Genomic DNA, 17,037 nt, shown 5'->3' on the forward strand with positions numbered 1-17,037 from the left:
AAGCTAGAATCAGAACCCCAATGGCCTTATGGTCCTTGTCTGAATTCTTGGTTTGCCAGTGGGAGAGACCTGGCTTTGGTCCCCTCTGTACGTAAATTATCAACATTACCAACCTCCATAACTTCCTTCAGCAAGGACGTAAAGTCTGGAGGCTCTTCACTGACCATGACCCTGTCCACAAGGGCGTCAGCCATGACTCTGTCAAATGTCTTTCCAAAACCAAGCTCTTGCTCCTAAGCAAAAACATTTCCCAAGGCTCAGTCCTTGATCCATTCCTTTCTCCCTATGTCCCTGAGAATCTTACCCACTTCCAAAGTGTTGTTTAATTATTATTAACCAATGATAATCAGTATTGGCAAAACAGTGTGCAACATACAATGTAATTTTACATACATTGTTTCACTTCATCTTCTGAATAACTTTTAGAGGAAGGAATTACTCTTCTCCCTGTTTCAGAGAAGCAGTACAACATAGGGTTAAGAGCATGAACTCTGGAACTAGAAAGCCTGGGTTCAAATCCCAGCTCCACTACTTACTGGCCTCTGTGACCTTGACATGTTACCTAACCTCTCTGGGCATCAGCTCCCCACTCTGTCAAATGGAGATAATACTCCTTGCTCAGGAGTAAGTACTTCATAGGGTTGGTGGACAAAATCAATGAGTTAATATTTGTACAGTGCTTAGACTAGAGCTTGGTACCACATAAGTATTTGTTAAATGAATAAAATGGGGAAACTGAGGCTCAGAAAGGTTAAGTGCCCAGTTCAACAGAGCATTAGGTAGTAGCTCTCCAACTTGGTCCTATGACTGTGACTACCTTCAATCCATCTACTCACCACAGCAGATAAGATTCGACATGGTGTGGTCTCATCTAAATTCGAGACTTCTCACCCACCAACCCCTTCATGCACGTTCTGCTCCAGTCAGCTGTGCTTACGTGCTTCCATTTCCAATTTGCTCTGGCTTCTGCCTATTCTCTAGTTGGAATACTCTCCCTGTTTGTGGAATGAGTGAAAAAAGATTTACGAAGTCTAAAATGTGTTACTGATCTATTGGTCTAATAACTTGATTGAAGAGAGAAAGAAAGAAATAAGTGTGTGCAGGCGGTGAGGCTTTAAAGCACTACAAAAAATATAACAAGTCAGAACACTGGATTTGGCAATGATTTCTTGGATATGACACCAAAGGCACAGGCACAAAAGAAAAAACTGACAAACTGGACTTCATGAAAATTCTTAAAATTTGTGCATCAAAAGATACCATGAACAGAGTAGAAAAGCAACCCACAGATTGAGAGGAAATATTTGCAAATCATATATATGACTAGAAATTAGTGTTCAGAATATATTGAGAACTCCTAAAATTCAACAACAACAACAACAAAAAACAACCCACATCCAAAAAAGATATAAATGGCCAATAAGCACATGAAAAGATGCCTAACATCAATGATGATTAGGAAAAGTAAATCAAAACTACAATGAGATACCACCTCAAACTCATTAGGATGGCTACTGTCCAAAACAAAAACCAAAACCCAGAAAATAATAAGTGTTGGTGAAGATGCGGAGAAACTGGTACCCTTGTACACTGTTGGTGGGAATGTAAAATAGTACAGCCATTGTGGAAAACAGTAGTTTCTCAAAAAATTAAACATAGAACTATCATATGATCCAGCAATTCCGCTTCCGGTTATATACCCAAAATAATTGACAGTAAAATCTCAAAGAGCTATTTGTACACCATGTTCATAGTGGCATTATTCACAGTAGCTAAAACATGAAAGCCACCCAAGGGTGCATTGACTGATGAACTGATAAGCAAAATATGGTATATCCACATAAAAGAATATTATTCAGCCTTAAAAAGGAAGGAAATTCTGACATATGCTACAACATGGATGAACTTTGAGGACATTATGTGAAAGTGAAATAAGCCAGCCCCAAAAAGACAAATATTGTATGATTCTACTTATATGAGGTACTTACAAGTAGTCAAAATCATAGAGATGGAAAGTTGAATGGTGGTTGCCAGGGCCTGATGGGAGGGGGACAGGGGGAGCTGTTTAATGGGTTTAGTTTCGCAAGGTGAAAAGAATTCTGGAGATGCATGGTGGTAATGATTGCACCATATAAGTGTATTAATACCACTGAACTGTGCGCTTAAAAATGGCTCAGGTGGTAAATTTTATGTTAGATATATTTTACAGCAATTAAAAAAAAGTTGGAAAAATATACCAGGGTACCTTCTCTTTACCTTCTCTCCCCACAGGGCTTGGAGAGTCATGAAATGAGGGAAGTCAGCTGACTTCACGGCATCTCACCCGCTGATGAAGAAGAGAAGAACCTCAGACGGCACGTAGAGTAACCTTTTCCTGCATCGGATGAGGAAACACAGGCTGCGTCCGCCCTGGATCATTCCTCACTAGGGACTAGTCCGGCAGTGACTTCCAAGGTAAACCCACTGAGTAAGATGATTCATCGCGCTGCACTGTCCCCACATGACATGGTAAAGCAAAACTCAACTTTTTGTTCATCAAACTCCTCTGGTGCAGTTTTTGTCGTAGAATGTGAGGAACACTCAGTACTAAGCCAAGCTGGACTGAGCCATGGACTGTCTGTTGACTTTTTTTCAAAGGGCCACTGGCCTCTCTCCCAGGTCTCCCCCAGCGACACTGAAAGCGGCCATCACTGCCCTTGTGTTTCCCGGTGAACACCGATGGGGAGGGGCCACTTCGGCCTCCCAGAAAACCCACAAAATACCGGCTGAAGTCATGATGAAGACAACTCACTCAGGGGAGAGTCTTAAGCCCCAGCAGAAAAGCTCTTTAGGGAAAGGGGAAGAAAGCAGTGGCGGGCTGACCACAGCTCTCTGGGGAGGCCTTAGCAGCCTGAAGGGCGGGCAGGATCTCACTACAGAAATAACTTTCCCAGCTGCACGCGAGGCAGCTATCTTTCCTTTGCCAGCCACTGGCTACCCAGCCTGGACCACGCTACTCCCCTGGGTGGGAGGAGAGCAGAAACGCCAGCTTTCCCAGGGCAGACTCAGAAAAGCCTCCACCTCCAAAGACACTGGCCCATGGCCAGCCTGCCTGGAACTGGGATCCCAGCAAATCCCAAAGGCAAAGCTGGGTTGGACCAGGTCAGACCTGCCCTAGGCTGTTCTAAGTCTACCTGGCGCTGATGCCAGAAGTGGCTGTGGTGATTCACGGGGCAACTGGACCAAGGGTCTGGTTAGGAGGCCGTGCTCAGGCAGAGAAGCCAGTGCCATTCCCTGGAGCTCCCAACTGGCTACTCAACATCTCCACTTGGATGGCATGGGCACCACAAGCCTAACATGTCCAAAACCAGACTTCAAGTCCTTTGCCTCTCAAACCTGCTCTTCCCATATCTCTTCATCTCGTGTTACGGTACCCCCATCCTTCCAGTTGCTCAGACCCTAACTTTGGAGTCACTCCTGACTCCTCACTTGCTCTCACATCCCCTATCTGGTCCATTAGCAAATCTACTGGCTCTGCTTTTGAAATGTGTCTAGAATTCAACTATGTCTTACTATCTCTGCTACCATCACTGTGGTCCAGGCTACATTATGTCTTCTCTGGGTTATTAGAATAGCTTTCTCACTAGTCTACCTGCGTCTGCCATTGCCCCCCTCCTCAACGCATCAACCAGAGTGAGCTGGTTAAAACAGAGGTCAAAACACACGAACAAGTCACTGCTTCACTCAAAACCCCAAAAGGATTCTCATGTCACTCAGAATAAACCCTGCAGCTTCCTACATGATCTGGCTCTCCATTACTGGTCCAACTTATAATAAAAATTACCTTTTTACTGCCATTCCGATGACACTGGCCTCCTCACTATTTCTCAAACACATCAAGCATGTGTCTACCTCAGGGCCTTTGCACTTGCTGTTTCCTATGCCTAGAACGGCTTTACCTCACATATCTTTGTAGGTTTCTCTCTCATTTCCTTTAGGCCTTAATTTATATCACCTTTTCAGCAAAGCCTTCCCAGTTCACACTATCTAACATTTCATACCCCATACTTCATGGACCCATTCCCTTTTTTTACTTTTTCTCTTTAGTGCATATGTGTGTACTTATTTATCTTGTTAATGTCTTTCCCTTTCACCGGACTGTAGGCTCCCTGAAATTGAGAAATTTTGGGCCTGTAAATTTTGGGGTCAGCAGTTAGAACAGTGCCTGGCAAACAGTAGGTGCCCAATATTTGTGATAAATAAGTGAATATATGTATAAAAAATGGGACACTGAACATCTTGGCACACTAGGCATTTCTTGCCTTCAGAGAATTATTTTTGCAGATGTAGCAAACTATTAAACTAATAAACTATTAAACTATTCATTATCCAGTCAATATCCATTCTCCCCTTTCCCCTATCAACAGAACCCTGACTTGATGTGGGACATCAAATGCACCTACAAAAATAAACTCACTTGCACAGAGCTTGGGTGGCCATTAGATCCAGTTCCAGTCAACAGAAGTCTACAAGGTGGCGGAAAGCTATCCATTTCCTGACAAAAAGACACAGACTCAAGCTGTGGCTTCTGGCCTTTTCTCTCTCCCTTTCTCCTGCCTAGAACTCAAACCCAGTGCTTGAAGGTGAAGCAGCCATCTTTTGACCATGTGGCTGGACGTCCCATGCAATGCAGAGCAGAAAGACTAAAGTAGCCCAAATCACCTACTGAGTCGTAAAGCCACTGTGCCCAGCCACGGCTAGTCAACCCCTTACTGGTTAAGTCCTTGGAGTAGGGTTTCCTTTACATGCTGTGAAAGCTATCCTAACTTGACACTTAGGTCAAAGGTGAGAAGAGATGCTGAGGAAGGCAAACCGTGCTGTGCATAATTATTATGGTGCAAAAAACAATTGCTGGTACGGATTGGTGCTATAGGGTCTCCATTTATCCACCCATCCCCTTCTCCCATCTACCCCTGCTGCATTCCCCTGGACCCTAAGGTGCAAACAACCCCATAACCCTAACGTGTTCACCCTTTTCCATGATAACTCTATATACAATCAAAGATTCTAATCATTAGAAAGAGAGGGCCTCCATAAAAAAAGAATGAAACGTTGCCATTTGCAGCAACACGGATGGACCTAGAGATGATCATACTGAGTGAAGTAAGCCAGACAGAAAAAGACAACTATTATATGACATCACTTACATGTGGAATCTAAAAAAAAACAAAAACAAATGAACTTATTTATAAAACAGACTCACAGATATAGAAAACAAACTTATGGTTACCAAAGGGGAAAGAGGAGGGGAGGGATAAATTAGGAGTATGGGATTAACAAATACACACCACTATATATAAAATAAACAGCAAGGATTTACTGTATAGCATAGGGAACTATATTCAATATCTTGTAATAACCTATAATGGAAAAGAATTTGAATATACATATATTGATATATGCATAACTGAATCACTTTGCTGTATATCTGAAACTAACACAATATTATAAATCAACTACACTTCAATTAAAAAAAAAAAAAAAGAAAAAGAGAGGGCCTCCAGTAACAACTTCCCCTCCAAAACTGCACTAAAACCCAAGCTAATCCTTCGAAATGCCTCGTTCTGGATAGGTGAGTTTTATGAATTGGTGGGGCTTTATCACCTTAAAACATCAAAACTTTTTGTTTCAAGCCTTTAGGCAAAATTCATGAATATCCATCATACATTTCCCTATATTTTAAAACAAAGTATACAAAACATAATGATTTTCATGATGACTCAAGGTCATTAAATGCCAAGATAAATGAAATTTTGACCTTACAGATCAGTGCTAATGTAATTGCTTTCATTTAAAATCTTAGAGAAGACTGTTCAGCTTCCCACTCAGCTGGTGGGTTATCACTGTGAGACTTTATTACATGATTTGAAACACAGTGATTCCCTCAAGTTGGATAAGGGTAATGTTATTTCCTATTGTACCAAGTGTGCCTTGCATATTGTTTCTTTTTGAAACTTTCTCTGCAACTTGTTTCAACCTTTGGTGGCCCTTTTCCCTATACAGAGTATATTTACTCTGTTTACTCTGTAGTTTTCCTTGCCAAGCTAAGGAAAGGTCTATGTAAAGTAGGGGCTGATATCCTGAGGGGGGGCTTCAGTGCAAAGTTCTCCAGGTATGGCTTCTGTCATACAGATGTCATCTCCTCCTGCACCTTTGGGGAGGGTTGATTTTCTACTTCTCAGCGCTCTGCCAGATAAGTGACATGTTAACTGTATTTATATGGCTCAAGTGAGTAACTGTGGCATTTTCCAGAAAAACAATGACCCTTGAAACAGCTCAGAGCTCTCCATTTAACTTTAATATTTTTTTAAGCGGTAAGAGGAAAACTGCGAATTTTAAAGCAAGATTGTCGAGTCCTATTGGATTTTATACCACCAGAAAGACAGATAGGTAAGTGCAGACAAATATGTTATATACTGAAGGACTGACATTAGAATTTTCCAAAAGGCTAAGTCTAAAAAATATGAATTTTGAAGAGACTATAGCTATACTTGCAGAAGATATTTACTTGCATAACAAGGTAGAGTATTACTATTTCTCAGCTACCTTGCTTCCCTCTTATTTTTATTTCCTCTATTAACTATCCTATCACACAACCTCTAAGTCAGGCATTCCCAAACTCCAGTTGGCAGTTACTGTTTGTAGACCAAATAAATGATGTCTCACACATATGTGAACTATTATTCTTCAAATGTCTATATATGCTGTTGTGGTCAATAAAATTTGAATTCATTTTTTACATTGTTATTGATTCACAGCAGCTTTCTGTAATTAAGCATTTTCTTTTCTCCAACTGAAGTGATACTGAAAGGGCAGGTGGACCCACATAGCCTGGTAGAGCTTGGAGACCACTATCATAAGCCCAGGCCACCTACCCCCTTGTTGACACTTATATGAATAACATCTGGCTGCAGGTCCTTACATCTACCTTAAGAGCAAAAGTCTCAAGAAGCCTTTCTGGAACATTCCATCCCCACAATGACCCTGACCACACCTTACATCTAGTTCTTCTTTTATATTATCTTTTCAGACACGCATGTCTTAGCACAAGTTTTTATTTTAGGTGAGGATGCTTTCCCCTGCAGATGGATTATAAATTCTTCCTCAGTTTCCCCTTTGAATTCCCAACAGCACTTTGCACGTGGGAGAAAATAAATATTTTATATTCCCCCTACTCATTAATATCTACTTTGATCTGATAGTCAATAGAAAGAACATGTTTTTCGGAATCTGGACTGAACCTAGGTTTGAATTTCATGTGACTGTGTATGTCCTAACCTCTCTGAGCCTCAATTTCTCCAAGAGGAACAAGAGAGTGGAATGAACCTATTTCATATAATTATCAAGGGGAATACATGAAGTAACACATGTGAAAGCAGCTAGTGGAGTGGCTGTCGGGAGACAAACTCAAAAACTGTTTAAGAAAGTTATTTAAGACATGGAAAGAAAACTCAATTCTCTTTTCCCCTTCAAATTTTAATTAAAACCAAAGAGGTTTCATTTGACCACTTAAGTGGATAAAACAGAGGAGAGAAAAGCTGCATTGCAAGAGACTGAAAAATGGAAGCATCTCTGACTCCACTCGGGGGCTCGGGGCCTGAGAGCTCCGTCACCGCAGAAAAGCGCTGAGCTCAGAACTGTGCTGCTCGGTAACCAGTAAGGCAGGTGCTCGCTGCCTGAGAAACGTGACCAGCTGACTGAGAAACGTGCAATTTCAATTTACCTCCATCTGCGATGAGGGGAACTGACCTTCCATGCCCACAACCCCTACCCTGAAAGAGCAAATCTCATTTTTTAAACCTAGAGAGGGAATCAGGATGGCTGGGAGGGTCTGAAAATGTCCAATCAGAAGACTCTAGATAACAATCAGACTCAGTCACTACCCCAATATCCTCCATAAGTGGTTCTCAAGGAGGGGCGGTTTTGCCCCCACTACCACCTCAAGGGACATCTGGCAGTTTCTGGAGACATGTTTGGTTGTCACATCTCAGGGGACGCTACTGGCATCTAAGGCCAAGGATGCCGCTAAACGTCCCATAATGCACAGGGCAGCCTCCCGCTCACCCCCAGCAAAGAATTACGCAGCCCACTGTGTCAGTGGTGCTGAGGTTGAGAAACCCTGTTCTATAGGAGTAATTGGGTTCATTCCATGTTTTACTATTTATCCTTAATAAACAGATCAAGAAGAATAAAACAACTCCCTCCATAAACAAATTCACATAGATGCTCCAAGGAGACAAGAAGAGACAGAAGCTATGCTGAGACAATTACTTCTATCACAAGATAAACAACGATTACTATGCTAATTGGTTTTACCCTTCATTATCTGTTTTACTCATTATCCTCATAGAGCCCAGCAAACTAATTAAGCTCATATTGCTAAAATTGAGAATAATATTTTTAAATGGCTTAAAGTGGTATTCCTTCTCAATACATTTTTTTTCTGATGACCATGTCCGAGACAGATGCCATCATATACAGCCCTGAAGAATAGGGGATGTCCCCTCCCTCCCTTACCACATTACCACTCGTTCCTGGACACTCTTAACTTCCCCCTTCTCATTCCTCACTCAGCTACCCCCCAAAAAATGTTTAATGAATACCTATTTGGTCCCAAGCTCCACTTTGCAGCTGGGACACAGCACTGAACAAGATGCCAAAATCTCTCCTCTCCCACAGCTTACGTTCAGGGTGCAGGCGACACAGACAGCAAACAAATAAATAATAAATAGTAGAAACTTGTGGTTATAAGATTAATACTAGGGATGTAATGTCCAACATAATAAATATAATTAACACAGCCATATGAAAATTGTTGAGAGTAAATCCTAAGAGTTCTCATCGCAAAGAAAAACATTTTTTTTCTATTTCTTTATTTTGAATCATAGGAGATGGTGGATGTTCACTAAACTTATTGTGATAATTATTTCATGACGTGTGTAAGTCAAATCATTATGCTGTACACCTTGAACTTGTACAGTGCTGTATGTCAATTGTATCTCAATCTGGAAAAAATACGAAAAGAAAGAAAGAATTTGATAAAATAAATTAAAATAAAAAAATAGACAATAAATAGGTAAAATAATTCCAGAGAGTGGTGGGTGCTATGAAGATAAGTAAAACAGGGTAAAGAGGTGGGGGGAATGGGTGGGTGGGCTGGGAGTGAGGAGTCAGCAAAGTCTCTCCAAGGAGCTGACATCTGAGACCAAAAACGATGCAAGGGAATTTCAGGCCAGGGGAAGAGCCCTCGCAAAGGCCCTGAGCCAGAATGAGTTCACCATGTCCAAGGAATAGCAATGAAGCTGGAGAGGAGTGAGGGAAGAGGAGAATGGCAGACATGGAGACGGTGAGGGGCTGGATTATGCAGGGTGCTGTGGGCCGTGGTGAGGAGGGTGGATTAGACTCCACGTGGGATCGGAGGCCCCCGGAGTGATGCATCTGATTCATGTTTTAGAAGGGTTACTCTGCTCCTGGGTGAAGAAGGAACTGCGGGGATCAAGCATGGAGACGGAGACAGAGACACCGATCAGGAGGCTGCTGCTACAGCCCAGGTGAGAGATGAAGGCTTGGACCAGGGCTGTGGTAATAGAGATGGTGAGAGGGGATCAAGTTCACTAATCCCCAACACTTGAGAGCTAAACGAGGCCTTAGAAGTAACTCATTCTAATTGTGTTATTTTACAGATGATGAAACTTGAAGGTCCAAAGAGGTGAAGTGAGTTACACAGAGTCATACACCTAATTACTGACAAACCGCAGTTTCCTGACTGCCATCACGACACCTCTGCCCTTACCTGGCCATCCCCAGGCCTGGGTGGGGAATGCAGAATACATGTAGGGATATGAACCCTCTAGAAAGTAGTCCCAGTCAAGCCTAAAATAAATGACTGCCTTTACTGAGGGCAAGGTCACCAATGACCTCCTAGCCGAATCCAACGGGTCCTTCCTTGGGGTCTCTCCAGCATCTGACACCTTTGACAACTTTCCTTTTTTTCTGAGACTCCCTCTTCCCTTGGCTCCCCTGACCCGGCTCTCTCCTGCCTCTCCCCGCTTTGTTCCCTACCAGCCTTATATCTACCTGGAATCATCCTGTCCTCTAAGTGTTACTGTTTCCCAAGATGCCATCTGGGGCACTACTTCTTCCTTTCTCATCTGCAGAGGAAATTAACTGTTTATTTCCCTTCCTTCTCTTCCCCTTGCTCCGTAGTTGCCCCTGAGTGTCTGAGAAGTCATCCTTTTCCTCCTCTGAGTTCATGTGCCTTCATGGATGTGACACACCATCGACACCTGGCCAAGAGCACATTCCAAGTCCCTCTGACCAAATCAGTTTATGAGACGTAACAGGACCGTTGCTGGGATAACTGGGAGAAAGACAGCTTCCCCCCTCCATTGGATCTGAACCTGCAGCTTCGCCTAGCCATCACGAGAGGAGAGCATGAGACAAGGGGAGGTAAGAAAACAAGTCCTGATGAATCATTTGAACCCTGAACCCATGCCTGAAGCCCAATACACTCTTGAGCTTTATAGTGATAAGAGCCAATAACTTTCCTTTTTGCTTACGCCAATTGGAACTGGATTTTCTACCACTTGCAGAAGAAGAGTCCTATTTGATACCTCATCTCTCTCTGTGTGTGCTCCCTCTCTGTACTCACCAAAACAATGATGACTCCAAAATCTCCATCTATAGCCTAGACAACTCTTGGGGGCTCCAGATTCATATCCACCCACCTAGTAGATGTTTTCCCCCATGTCACACCCAGGCACCTCAGATATAACACGTGCAAAATGGAATTCATCATCTCCGCTTCTATCATCTCAATATACTATTCTTCATGTTTTTCTCTACCCTAGAAAAAAAATCACCACCCACCCAAATCACTCAAGACAGAACCTAGGACATCCTAGACCACTCTTGTCAGATAATCCTGATGGGGCTAAGGCCATGAATGACACTTTCTGTGTGACCTTGGGTAGAGTAATGGACATACCTGAGCTTTGGATTTTCATACAGAATTGCTAGGATTCAATGAGATAATGTATGTAAAGCAATAAATGTTGGTTGGTTCCATTCCCTATCACAGACATCTAGTGCACCACTAAATCCTAACTCAAAACTTCGTCCTCACTGCCATTACCCCAGCTCAGAGCCTCACCATCTTTCCCCTGAATGACAATCAGATGTTTCTATCTCATCTTCTTGTCTTTGATCTCACCCTCACTCCAATTTGTCCTCCCCACTGCTACAAGACTGATCATCCCTTACACAAACCTGGCCATGCCATATCATTCTTTGGTATCTGCAGAATCTATTCATTTACAGGACTCTCCACTGCAGCTATACTGAATAAATCACAGTTCTCCAAGTATGCACTGCTGTTCTCCAATTCCATGACTTTGTACCTGACAATGGTTCCACTGTCCAGAATGCCCTCTCTCTCTCTATTCTCCCACCTGGAGAAGAGCTCATCCTTAAGACTTGGTGAAGAAAGTCACTATAAAAATGGAAGGAAATAAACATGCTACACTGGCTAAAGAGGCTCACCAGCAAATTCAAACCTTGACCTCCCCAGTGTCAGAAAGGAGGGAAACTGAAGAAAAGTAAAAGATATAATTTTAAATATTTTTAGATGAAAAAAGCAAAGTAGGAATGGAGAGGAAAGAGAAAATTTAGGAAAATTTAATTTTGAGATAGGAGAGGACTTCCTAAATAAAACAGAAAACTTGAAGCCATAGAGAAAAGTCTTATAGATTTAACCACATAAAAATTAAACACTTCTGCACAATCAAAGGTACAATAAGCAAAGCTGGGAAGACAAAAAAGGCAAGATATTTGATTTATTAACAAGAAAAGGATTAAAATCCAAAATTTAGAAAAAGCCTCAAAAATTGATGAAATCACCAACAATTCAATGGAAAAATTGTTAAAGGAATTGTTGGGCAATTTGAGGGAGTGTAAATCCATTAAGCTTTTTTTGTTGTTGTTGTTGTTTTAAGGGTAGACCTGGAAGAATCTATCAGCACTTAAAGTGTACATAACTTGGATATTGAATGGTCTCCAAGATATAGATTAAATTTTTTTAATTCCATAAGCAGAATGGGGTATTTAGCATACTACCATATTTATTTTTTTAGAGGAAGAGAAGATACATTTAATTGGCCTATAGATTCATGGACTGTCTCTAGAAGAATACACAAAAACTGGCAAAATTAGTTGTACCCAAAAAGGGAAACAGAGGGCTAGGGTAGGAGGGAGGTGTTACCTTTTATAGCCTTTGAATGTCATTCTTTATGCATACTACCTATCTCCAAACAAGTAAACCTTGTTTACTTGTAAACAAGTAAAGTAAGTAATTAAACAAATTCAATCTCTTTTTCTGCTCAGTCTCCAGATCCCAATACACAAATGGAATTCTGCTTAAATAAATGTTTAAAATATACATTCCCTTTGACCCACCAACTCCACTTCTAAGAGTAACTTTTATCCAGAAATACTCTACAAGTACACAGAGACTTATGTACAAGGATGTTCACTATAGAATTGTTTATAATAGATGAAGTTGGAAACAATCTAAAAGTCCCTCAGTAGGAGAATGCTTAAATGAGTTACAGTGACTCTGTACTATGAAATAGTATGTAGCCATTAAAAAGAATGACGTGTATCTAAGATATTGATGTTGGAAGACATCCAAGTCTTACTGTTAAATCAAAAAAGTAAGCCACAGAGCATATAATTATATATGATCCCCGTTTATGTATTTTTAAAGGTATATCCAATACACCAAGGTTGGTCCTAAAGTTGGAAATGCAAATAATATTTTTATCTTGTTTTACAATATAATATCAATAAACTACATATTATGTATTCATATTCACCTGCATTTCCAGACTTGGTGAGCATTTATTTCTGCATTGAAAAAGACCTAGAAAATAATACATGTACAGTGGTTACCTTTCAGATGGAGAGAGGGAGTTGAGGTGAGGTAGAGGGAACTTTATTTTCCTATATATTTTTATATTTTAAAAATCTTTTATAATAACTATACTTTTGAAAAATTACTACATTCCTGGCATGCTTTCCATTATTTATCCAAGGTCACAGGTTTGTAAGTGGCAGGGCTGGGTGCAGGCTAGCTGACTTTAGACTGTGCTCTTAATACGGTGTGGTCTTACCTGTTACTTGAGTATAAATCAAACCCAAACCCAAATCAAATGCACCTCCAGGTTTTACCTCTGGCCACACTGAAAACTCCTTCCTTTATGCTCCCATCGTTCCCTGAACATATCTGCCATGAATGCCATCCTCTGCCCTGCTGTGCACATAAACTGGCCAGCGAAACAGATAACAACTAGTGTGAGCCCTCTCTTGGTGTAGGACTAGAATCACAGATGAGATTAGTACTGGCTGAACGAATGAAGTACTGAGTCATCAGGTCAATCCTTCTTCCAAACTCCAGGTAGCACAGAGCGCTATCTCCAACTTGGGTGATGTTTTTTGCTCTCCAAGAAAAACAGCAAGAAGACACCACTTCTCCCCTCCAGTCATGCGTTATTGCATCTCAAGACAGCAAGTACTTCCTAAGGCTGCAAGCTGGCAGTCTGCAGGTCACAACCAGCCCGAACACATAATTTGGTTACCTGGCACATTTCGAAAAATGTTTTGAATTAGTTGCCAACTTTACAAACATGAAGCTCTCTTCCATGAAAGTTTGCACCTTCCCCCCAAATTCAGATCAAGCAGTGTGCTAGAACCTTGTCCCACCTGCTCCTGTCTCTTTATGGGAAGGCATGCTCTACACACAGCCCCCCGCACAGCCCTCCTCCTGCACGCAGACTTCCTGACGGGCCCCAGCAGCAGAGTTTACATCACAGAACTGTACCTCCTTTGGCTGACGTTTAGATCAGTTCCAGCTCAGCCCATTCCGTCCTCCACAGAACCCAAACAATGAACGCTGCCCCTCTGATCACGCGGCCAGGCCTCCTTTCTGACCCCCGCTGCACAGGGCTGCGACACAAAGAGCATGATTTGACTACCTGAGGCTTGGACTGAGTTTCTAAATGCCAAGCAGGCCTCCTTGGGAAAAGTTTCTACTCTTCCCGTCACGGCGCTGGAGCCGTAGGGCAAAAGAACATCCTGAGCTCCAGGAGCCACCTGTGTGATGGAGCCCACGTGAAAAGCACTGCCAAGTCAAAAGACCTGAGTTCAGTCTGGGCTCCTTCCTTGCTGAGTAGAGCACTTCTCTCTTGAGTCTCAGTTTCCTCACCTGTAAAACCAGCTAACGCCATTTCACAGGGCTCTTACGTGAATGAGATTTTAAAGTGTATATAAAAGTGCTTGGAAGCATCTTAGAAGTATAAAATGAGTGTAGACTAAGACAGGAAAACAGGGGCACTGTGGAAGAAGTGACTGAAATGGGTGGTTGGATCCCAGTTAAAGAGAGCTGGATGAAGAACCCCTGTCTGTACGATCTGAGGTACCTCCCACCTCTCTCTGCTTTGGGGGCCTGGGAAAGGCCTTTCCTAACCTGTCTCGGTGGCCGCAGTAAGAGGGATTATGAGGGAAAGCCACCTAGTATTTCCCGACGCAGTAGCTCTCGGAAGCTCATTTCCAGGTCCAGGTCACTGGGGAAGAAGAGGCTAGGCGGAATCTGCGCTGGCTGGACGGGGAGGGGGCACGGTGATGCCCATTCCACCACCCCCCCCAGCCCCCCTCCCTCGCCTGGTGTTATCATTATCCCAATTGGATACATCAAGGAGCTGAAGTCCTTTCCCTCCAAAACCACACCACCTTCACAGGCAGGAGGATCAAATGACCTGCTATAGAAAGCACTTTGCAAAACAAACGAAAGGTACAATAGAAAACAAAAATAGTCTCAAAGATGTGAGATAAAGTGATGCCAACACACCACTGTGTGGTTACTGGAGACCAGACCCTTCTGAAGCGCCCCAGAACATCCCAGTTAACCAACAGACAATTCTCATCCCACAAGCCTCTGTCAAAAGGTTGCACAGCAGTTAAGCTCTGGCCCAGAAGGCGGGCCAAGTGCCCCCAAAGCTAACCGAATCTCCCTCTCCAAGACCTGAGGAACAGAGACGCCTACCCGGCGGCGCCAAGGTGGGCCGAGCGACTTCTGGGCGCATCTTCCGCCCTGCTCGAGAGACAGCGCCCTGAGCCCCGACAGAAAGGATGTAGCTCACCTGGTCCTCACGGATTTCAGCTGAGGGTCGAGGCCGCTTTGCCCCACACACCTGTCCCGGAGCGGGTCATAAAGCCCCTCGGCCCGAGGGGTCACGACCCCTATCAGCCGGGTCGCGGGCCCGCACGGAGGTCTTCCCTTTCCGGGGGTCTCAGAATGGGGCTTCGGGCGGCGCCGGAAGAGGGGGGCGGGCTAGTGGGAAGGGCCTCTCAGAAGCCCCCGGCAGCAGGGGAGGAGGGGAGGGGCGCGCTCCCAAGATCTTCCCACAAAGAGCCCCGGCTCCCCGAAGCAAGGCGGAGTGCGCCCGGGAGGACAGTCCCCTACCTCCAAGGGGGCGCGCAGAGAAGCAATGCGCCGTGGGGGCGGGGAGGCTTGGGGGAAGGGGGCGCAGAGACCCCGCCGGGCCTGCGCCCTCGCGCCCGGCACAATGAACTCGGCCACGCTCCAACCCTGCCAGCGCCCCCCTCCCCGCCCGCCCCCGCCGGTACTCACCCGGGAGCCGACGCCGCGGCAGCTCAGGGCCCCGCCTGGCCGCCTCCCCGCCTCGGCCGCCGCCGCCGCTTCCTTCCTCCCGGCCGCGCTCGGGGACCGGAGGTTTCGGGTTTCACCCCGCCGAGCCCCGCTTCGCTCCTCCCGCCGCCCCGCCACCAGCACGCGGACCCTGCCCGGGCGCAGGCCAAGTAACTTTGCGGCGCTCGCGCCCCTCCTCCGCCCGCGCCGCCCGCCCCTCCTCCGCCGTCCCGGCCCCTCCGCCCGCTGGCCACCCCGGTCCCCCCGCGCCCCGCACCGCCCCACCCGAGCCCCGCGCGCCGCCTCTCCTCCCCGCCCGGGCGCCGCCGCTTCCCATCCCTCACGCCCCTTCCTTCGCGTCTGCCCTCCCTCCCGGCCACTTTTCCATTTCTTCCCACGATCGGCCTCAGCTGCGGCTCTTTGTCTCGCCCCTACCCTCTCGGCTCGCACCACTTCTCTCCCGTAAACCTTTGTGGTCCCTCCTCGGGCCTTCCCCGATCCCGTTCCTCCGTCCCAGTTCCAGCCGTTCGGACGTCCCCTTTTCCATTTTCCTCTCCATCACACTTATACTTTCGGATTCTTCCCGTAGGCTCCGCACAGTCCCGTTCTCCTCCTCCAATCTCGCCGTGGACTCCTCCTGGCATTGCCTTTCCTGCTCACCTTTCATTCACGTAGCCAACGTGCCTGAGCGTCTGCCTGGTTCCAGGCGGTGTCCTGCGCCCTGGGAATATCACAGTGAATCAACCCGCGAAGCCAGCCTTTGAGGAACCCACAGCCCCTGGAAGTGGGAGGGTGGATGTAAACAGATCTTTACGATGCTACTCTACTCTCCCTCTGAGCCAAAAGGCTGGGGAGCAGTAATTACAATACACAAACCAGGGTGCTGCCAGTTCAGAGGACAGAACACTTCCTTCCCAGATTGGTTTTTTTTTCCCCCCTTCCTCACTACCCACGTTCTATACCATCCCTAGCCTCCTGCGTTTTCTGTGCAGCAGCCTCAATAAGGGGACAAAAAGTTGAAGCAAACAATAGAATTGCTTTAAAAACAAAGGGAGAGAAATGGGGCAGCAAAAGAATCGGGTAAGAAGTCATAAAGCCCAGTTCACCGAACTCCAGCAAAAACTGATGCTATGCCCAGAGCAGGATTCAAATTCCTCTGAAATCCATCTGCTTTGATAAATGCGTTAGTTATTCCCTTGTCTACAGATTGGCACTGCGGGAGCTGCTTCCTTATTATTATTAGGACCCTGAGGTACCATTTAGAATGATAATTTACTATCTAGCACCTGCCAAAC

General features: G+C 44.8%; 1 protein-coding gene across 8 annotated transcripts in view; it reads right to left on the reverse strand.

Moving 5' to 3' along the window:
* GPR161 (G protein-coupled receptor 161) overlaps window positions 1-16,488 on the reverse strand; it is a 55,822-nt gene extending 39,334 nt beyond the window's left edge. The window contains exons 1-2 of one of the 8 annotated variants that reach the window (XM_057552727.1): window positions 16,178-16,190; window positions 15,725-15,893 (exon numbers count right to left, since the gene is read on the reverse strand). Coding sequence is in view for 3 of the 8 variants with exons in the window: in XM_057552710.1 (XP_057408693.1) it covers window positions 16,178-16,301 (124 nt within the window). In the remaining 5 variants the exon portion in view is untranslated. Of the gene's footprint in view, window positions 1-2,256; window positions 2,643-13,915; window positions 14,041-15,233; window positions 15,654-15,724; window positions 15,933-16,177; window positions 16,367-16,402 lie in introns of those variants that run through there. The other 7 variants (XM_057552732.1, XM_057552716.1, XM_057552710.1 and 4 more) reach the window with 7 other exon arrangements.
* Window positions 16,489-17,037: the final 549 nt, after the last annotated feature.

The sequence above is a fragment of the Balaenoptera acutorostrata genome, chromosome 1, assembly GCF_949987535.1.
Source record: "Balaenoptera acutorostrata chromosome 1, mBalAcu1.1, whole genome shotgun sequence".
NCBI classification, from domain to species: domain Eukaryota; kingdom Metazoa; phylum Chordata; class Mammalia; order Artiodactyla; family Balaenopteridae; genus Balaenoptera; species Balaenoptera acutorostrata.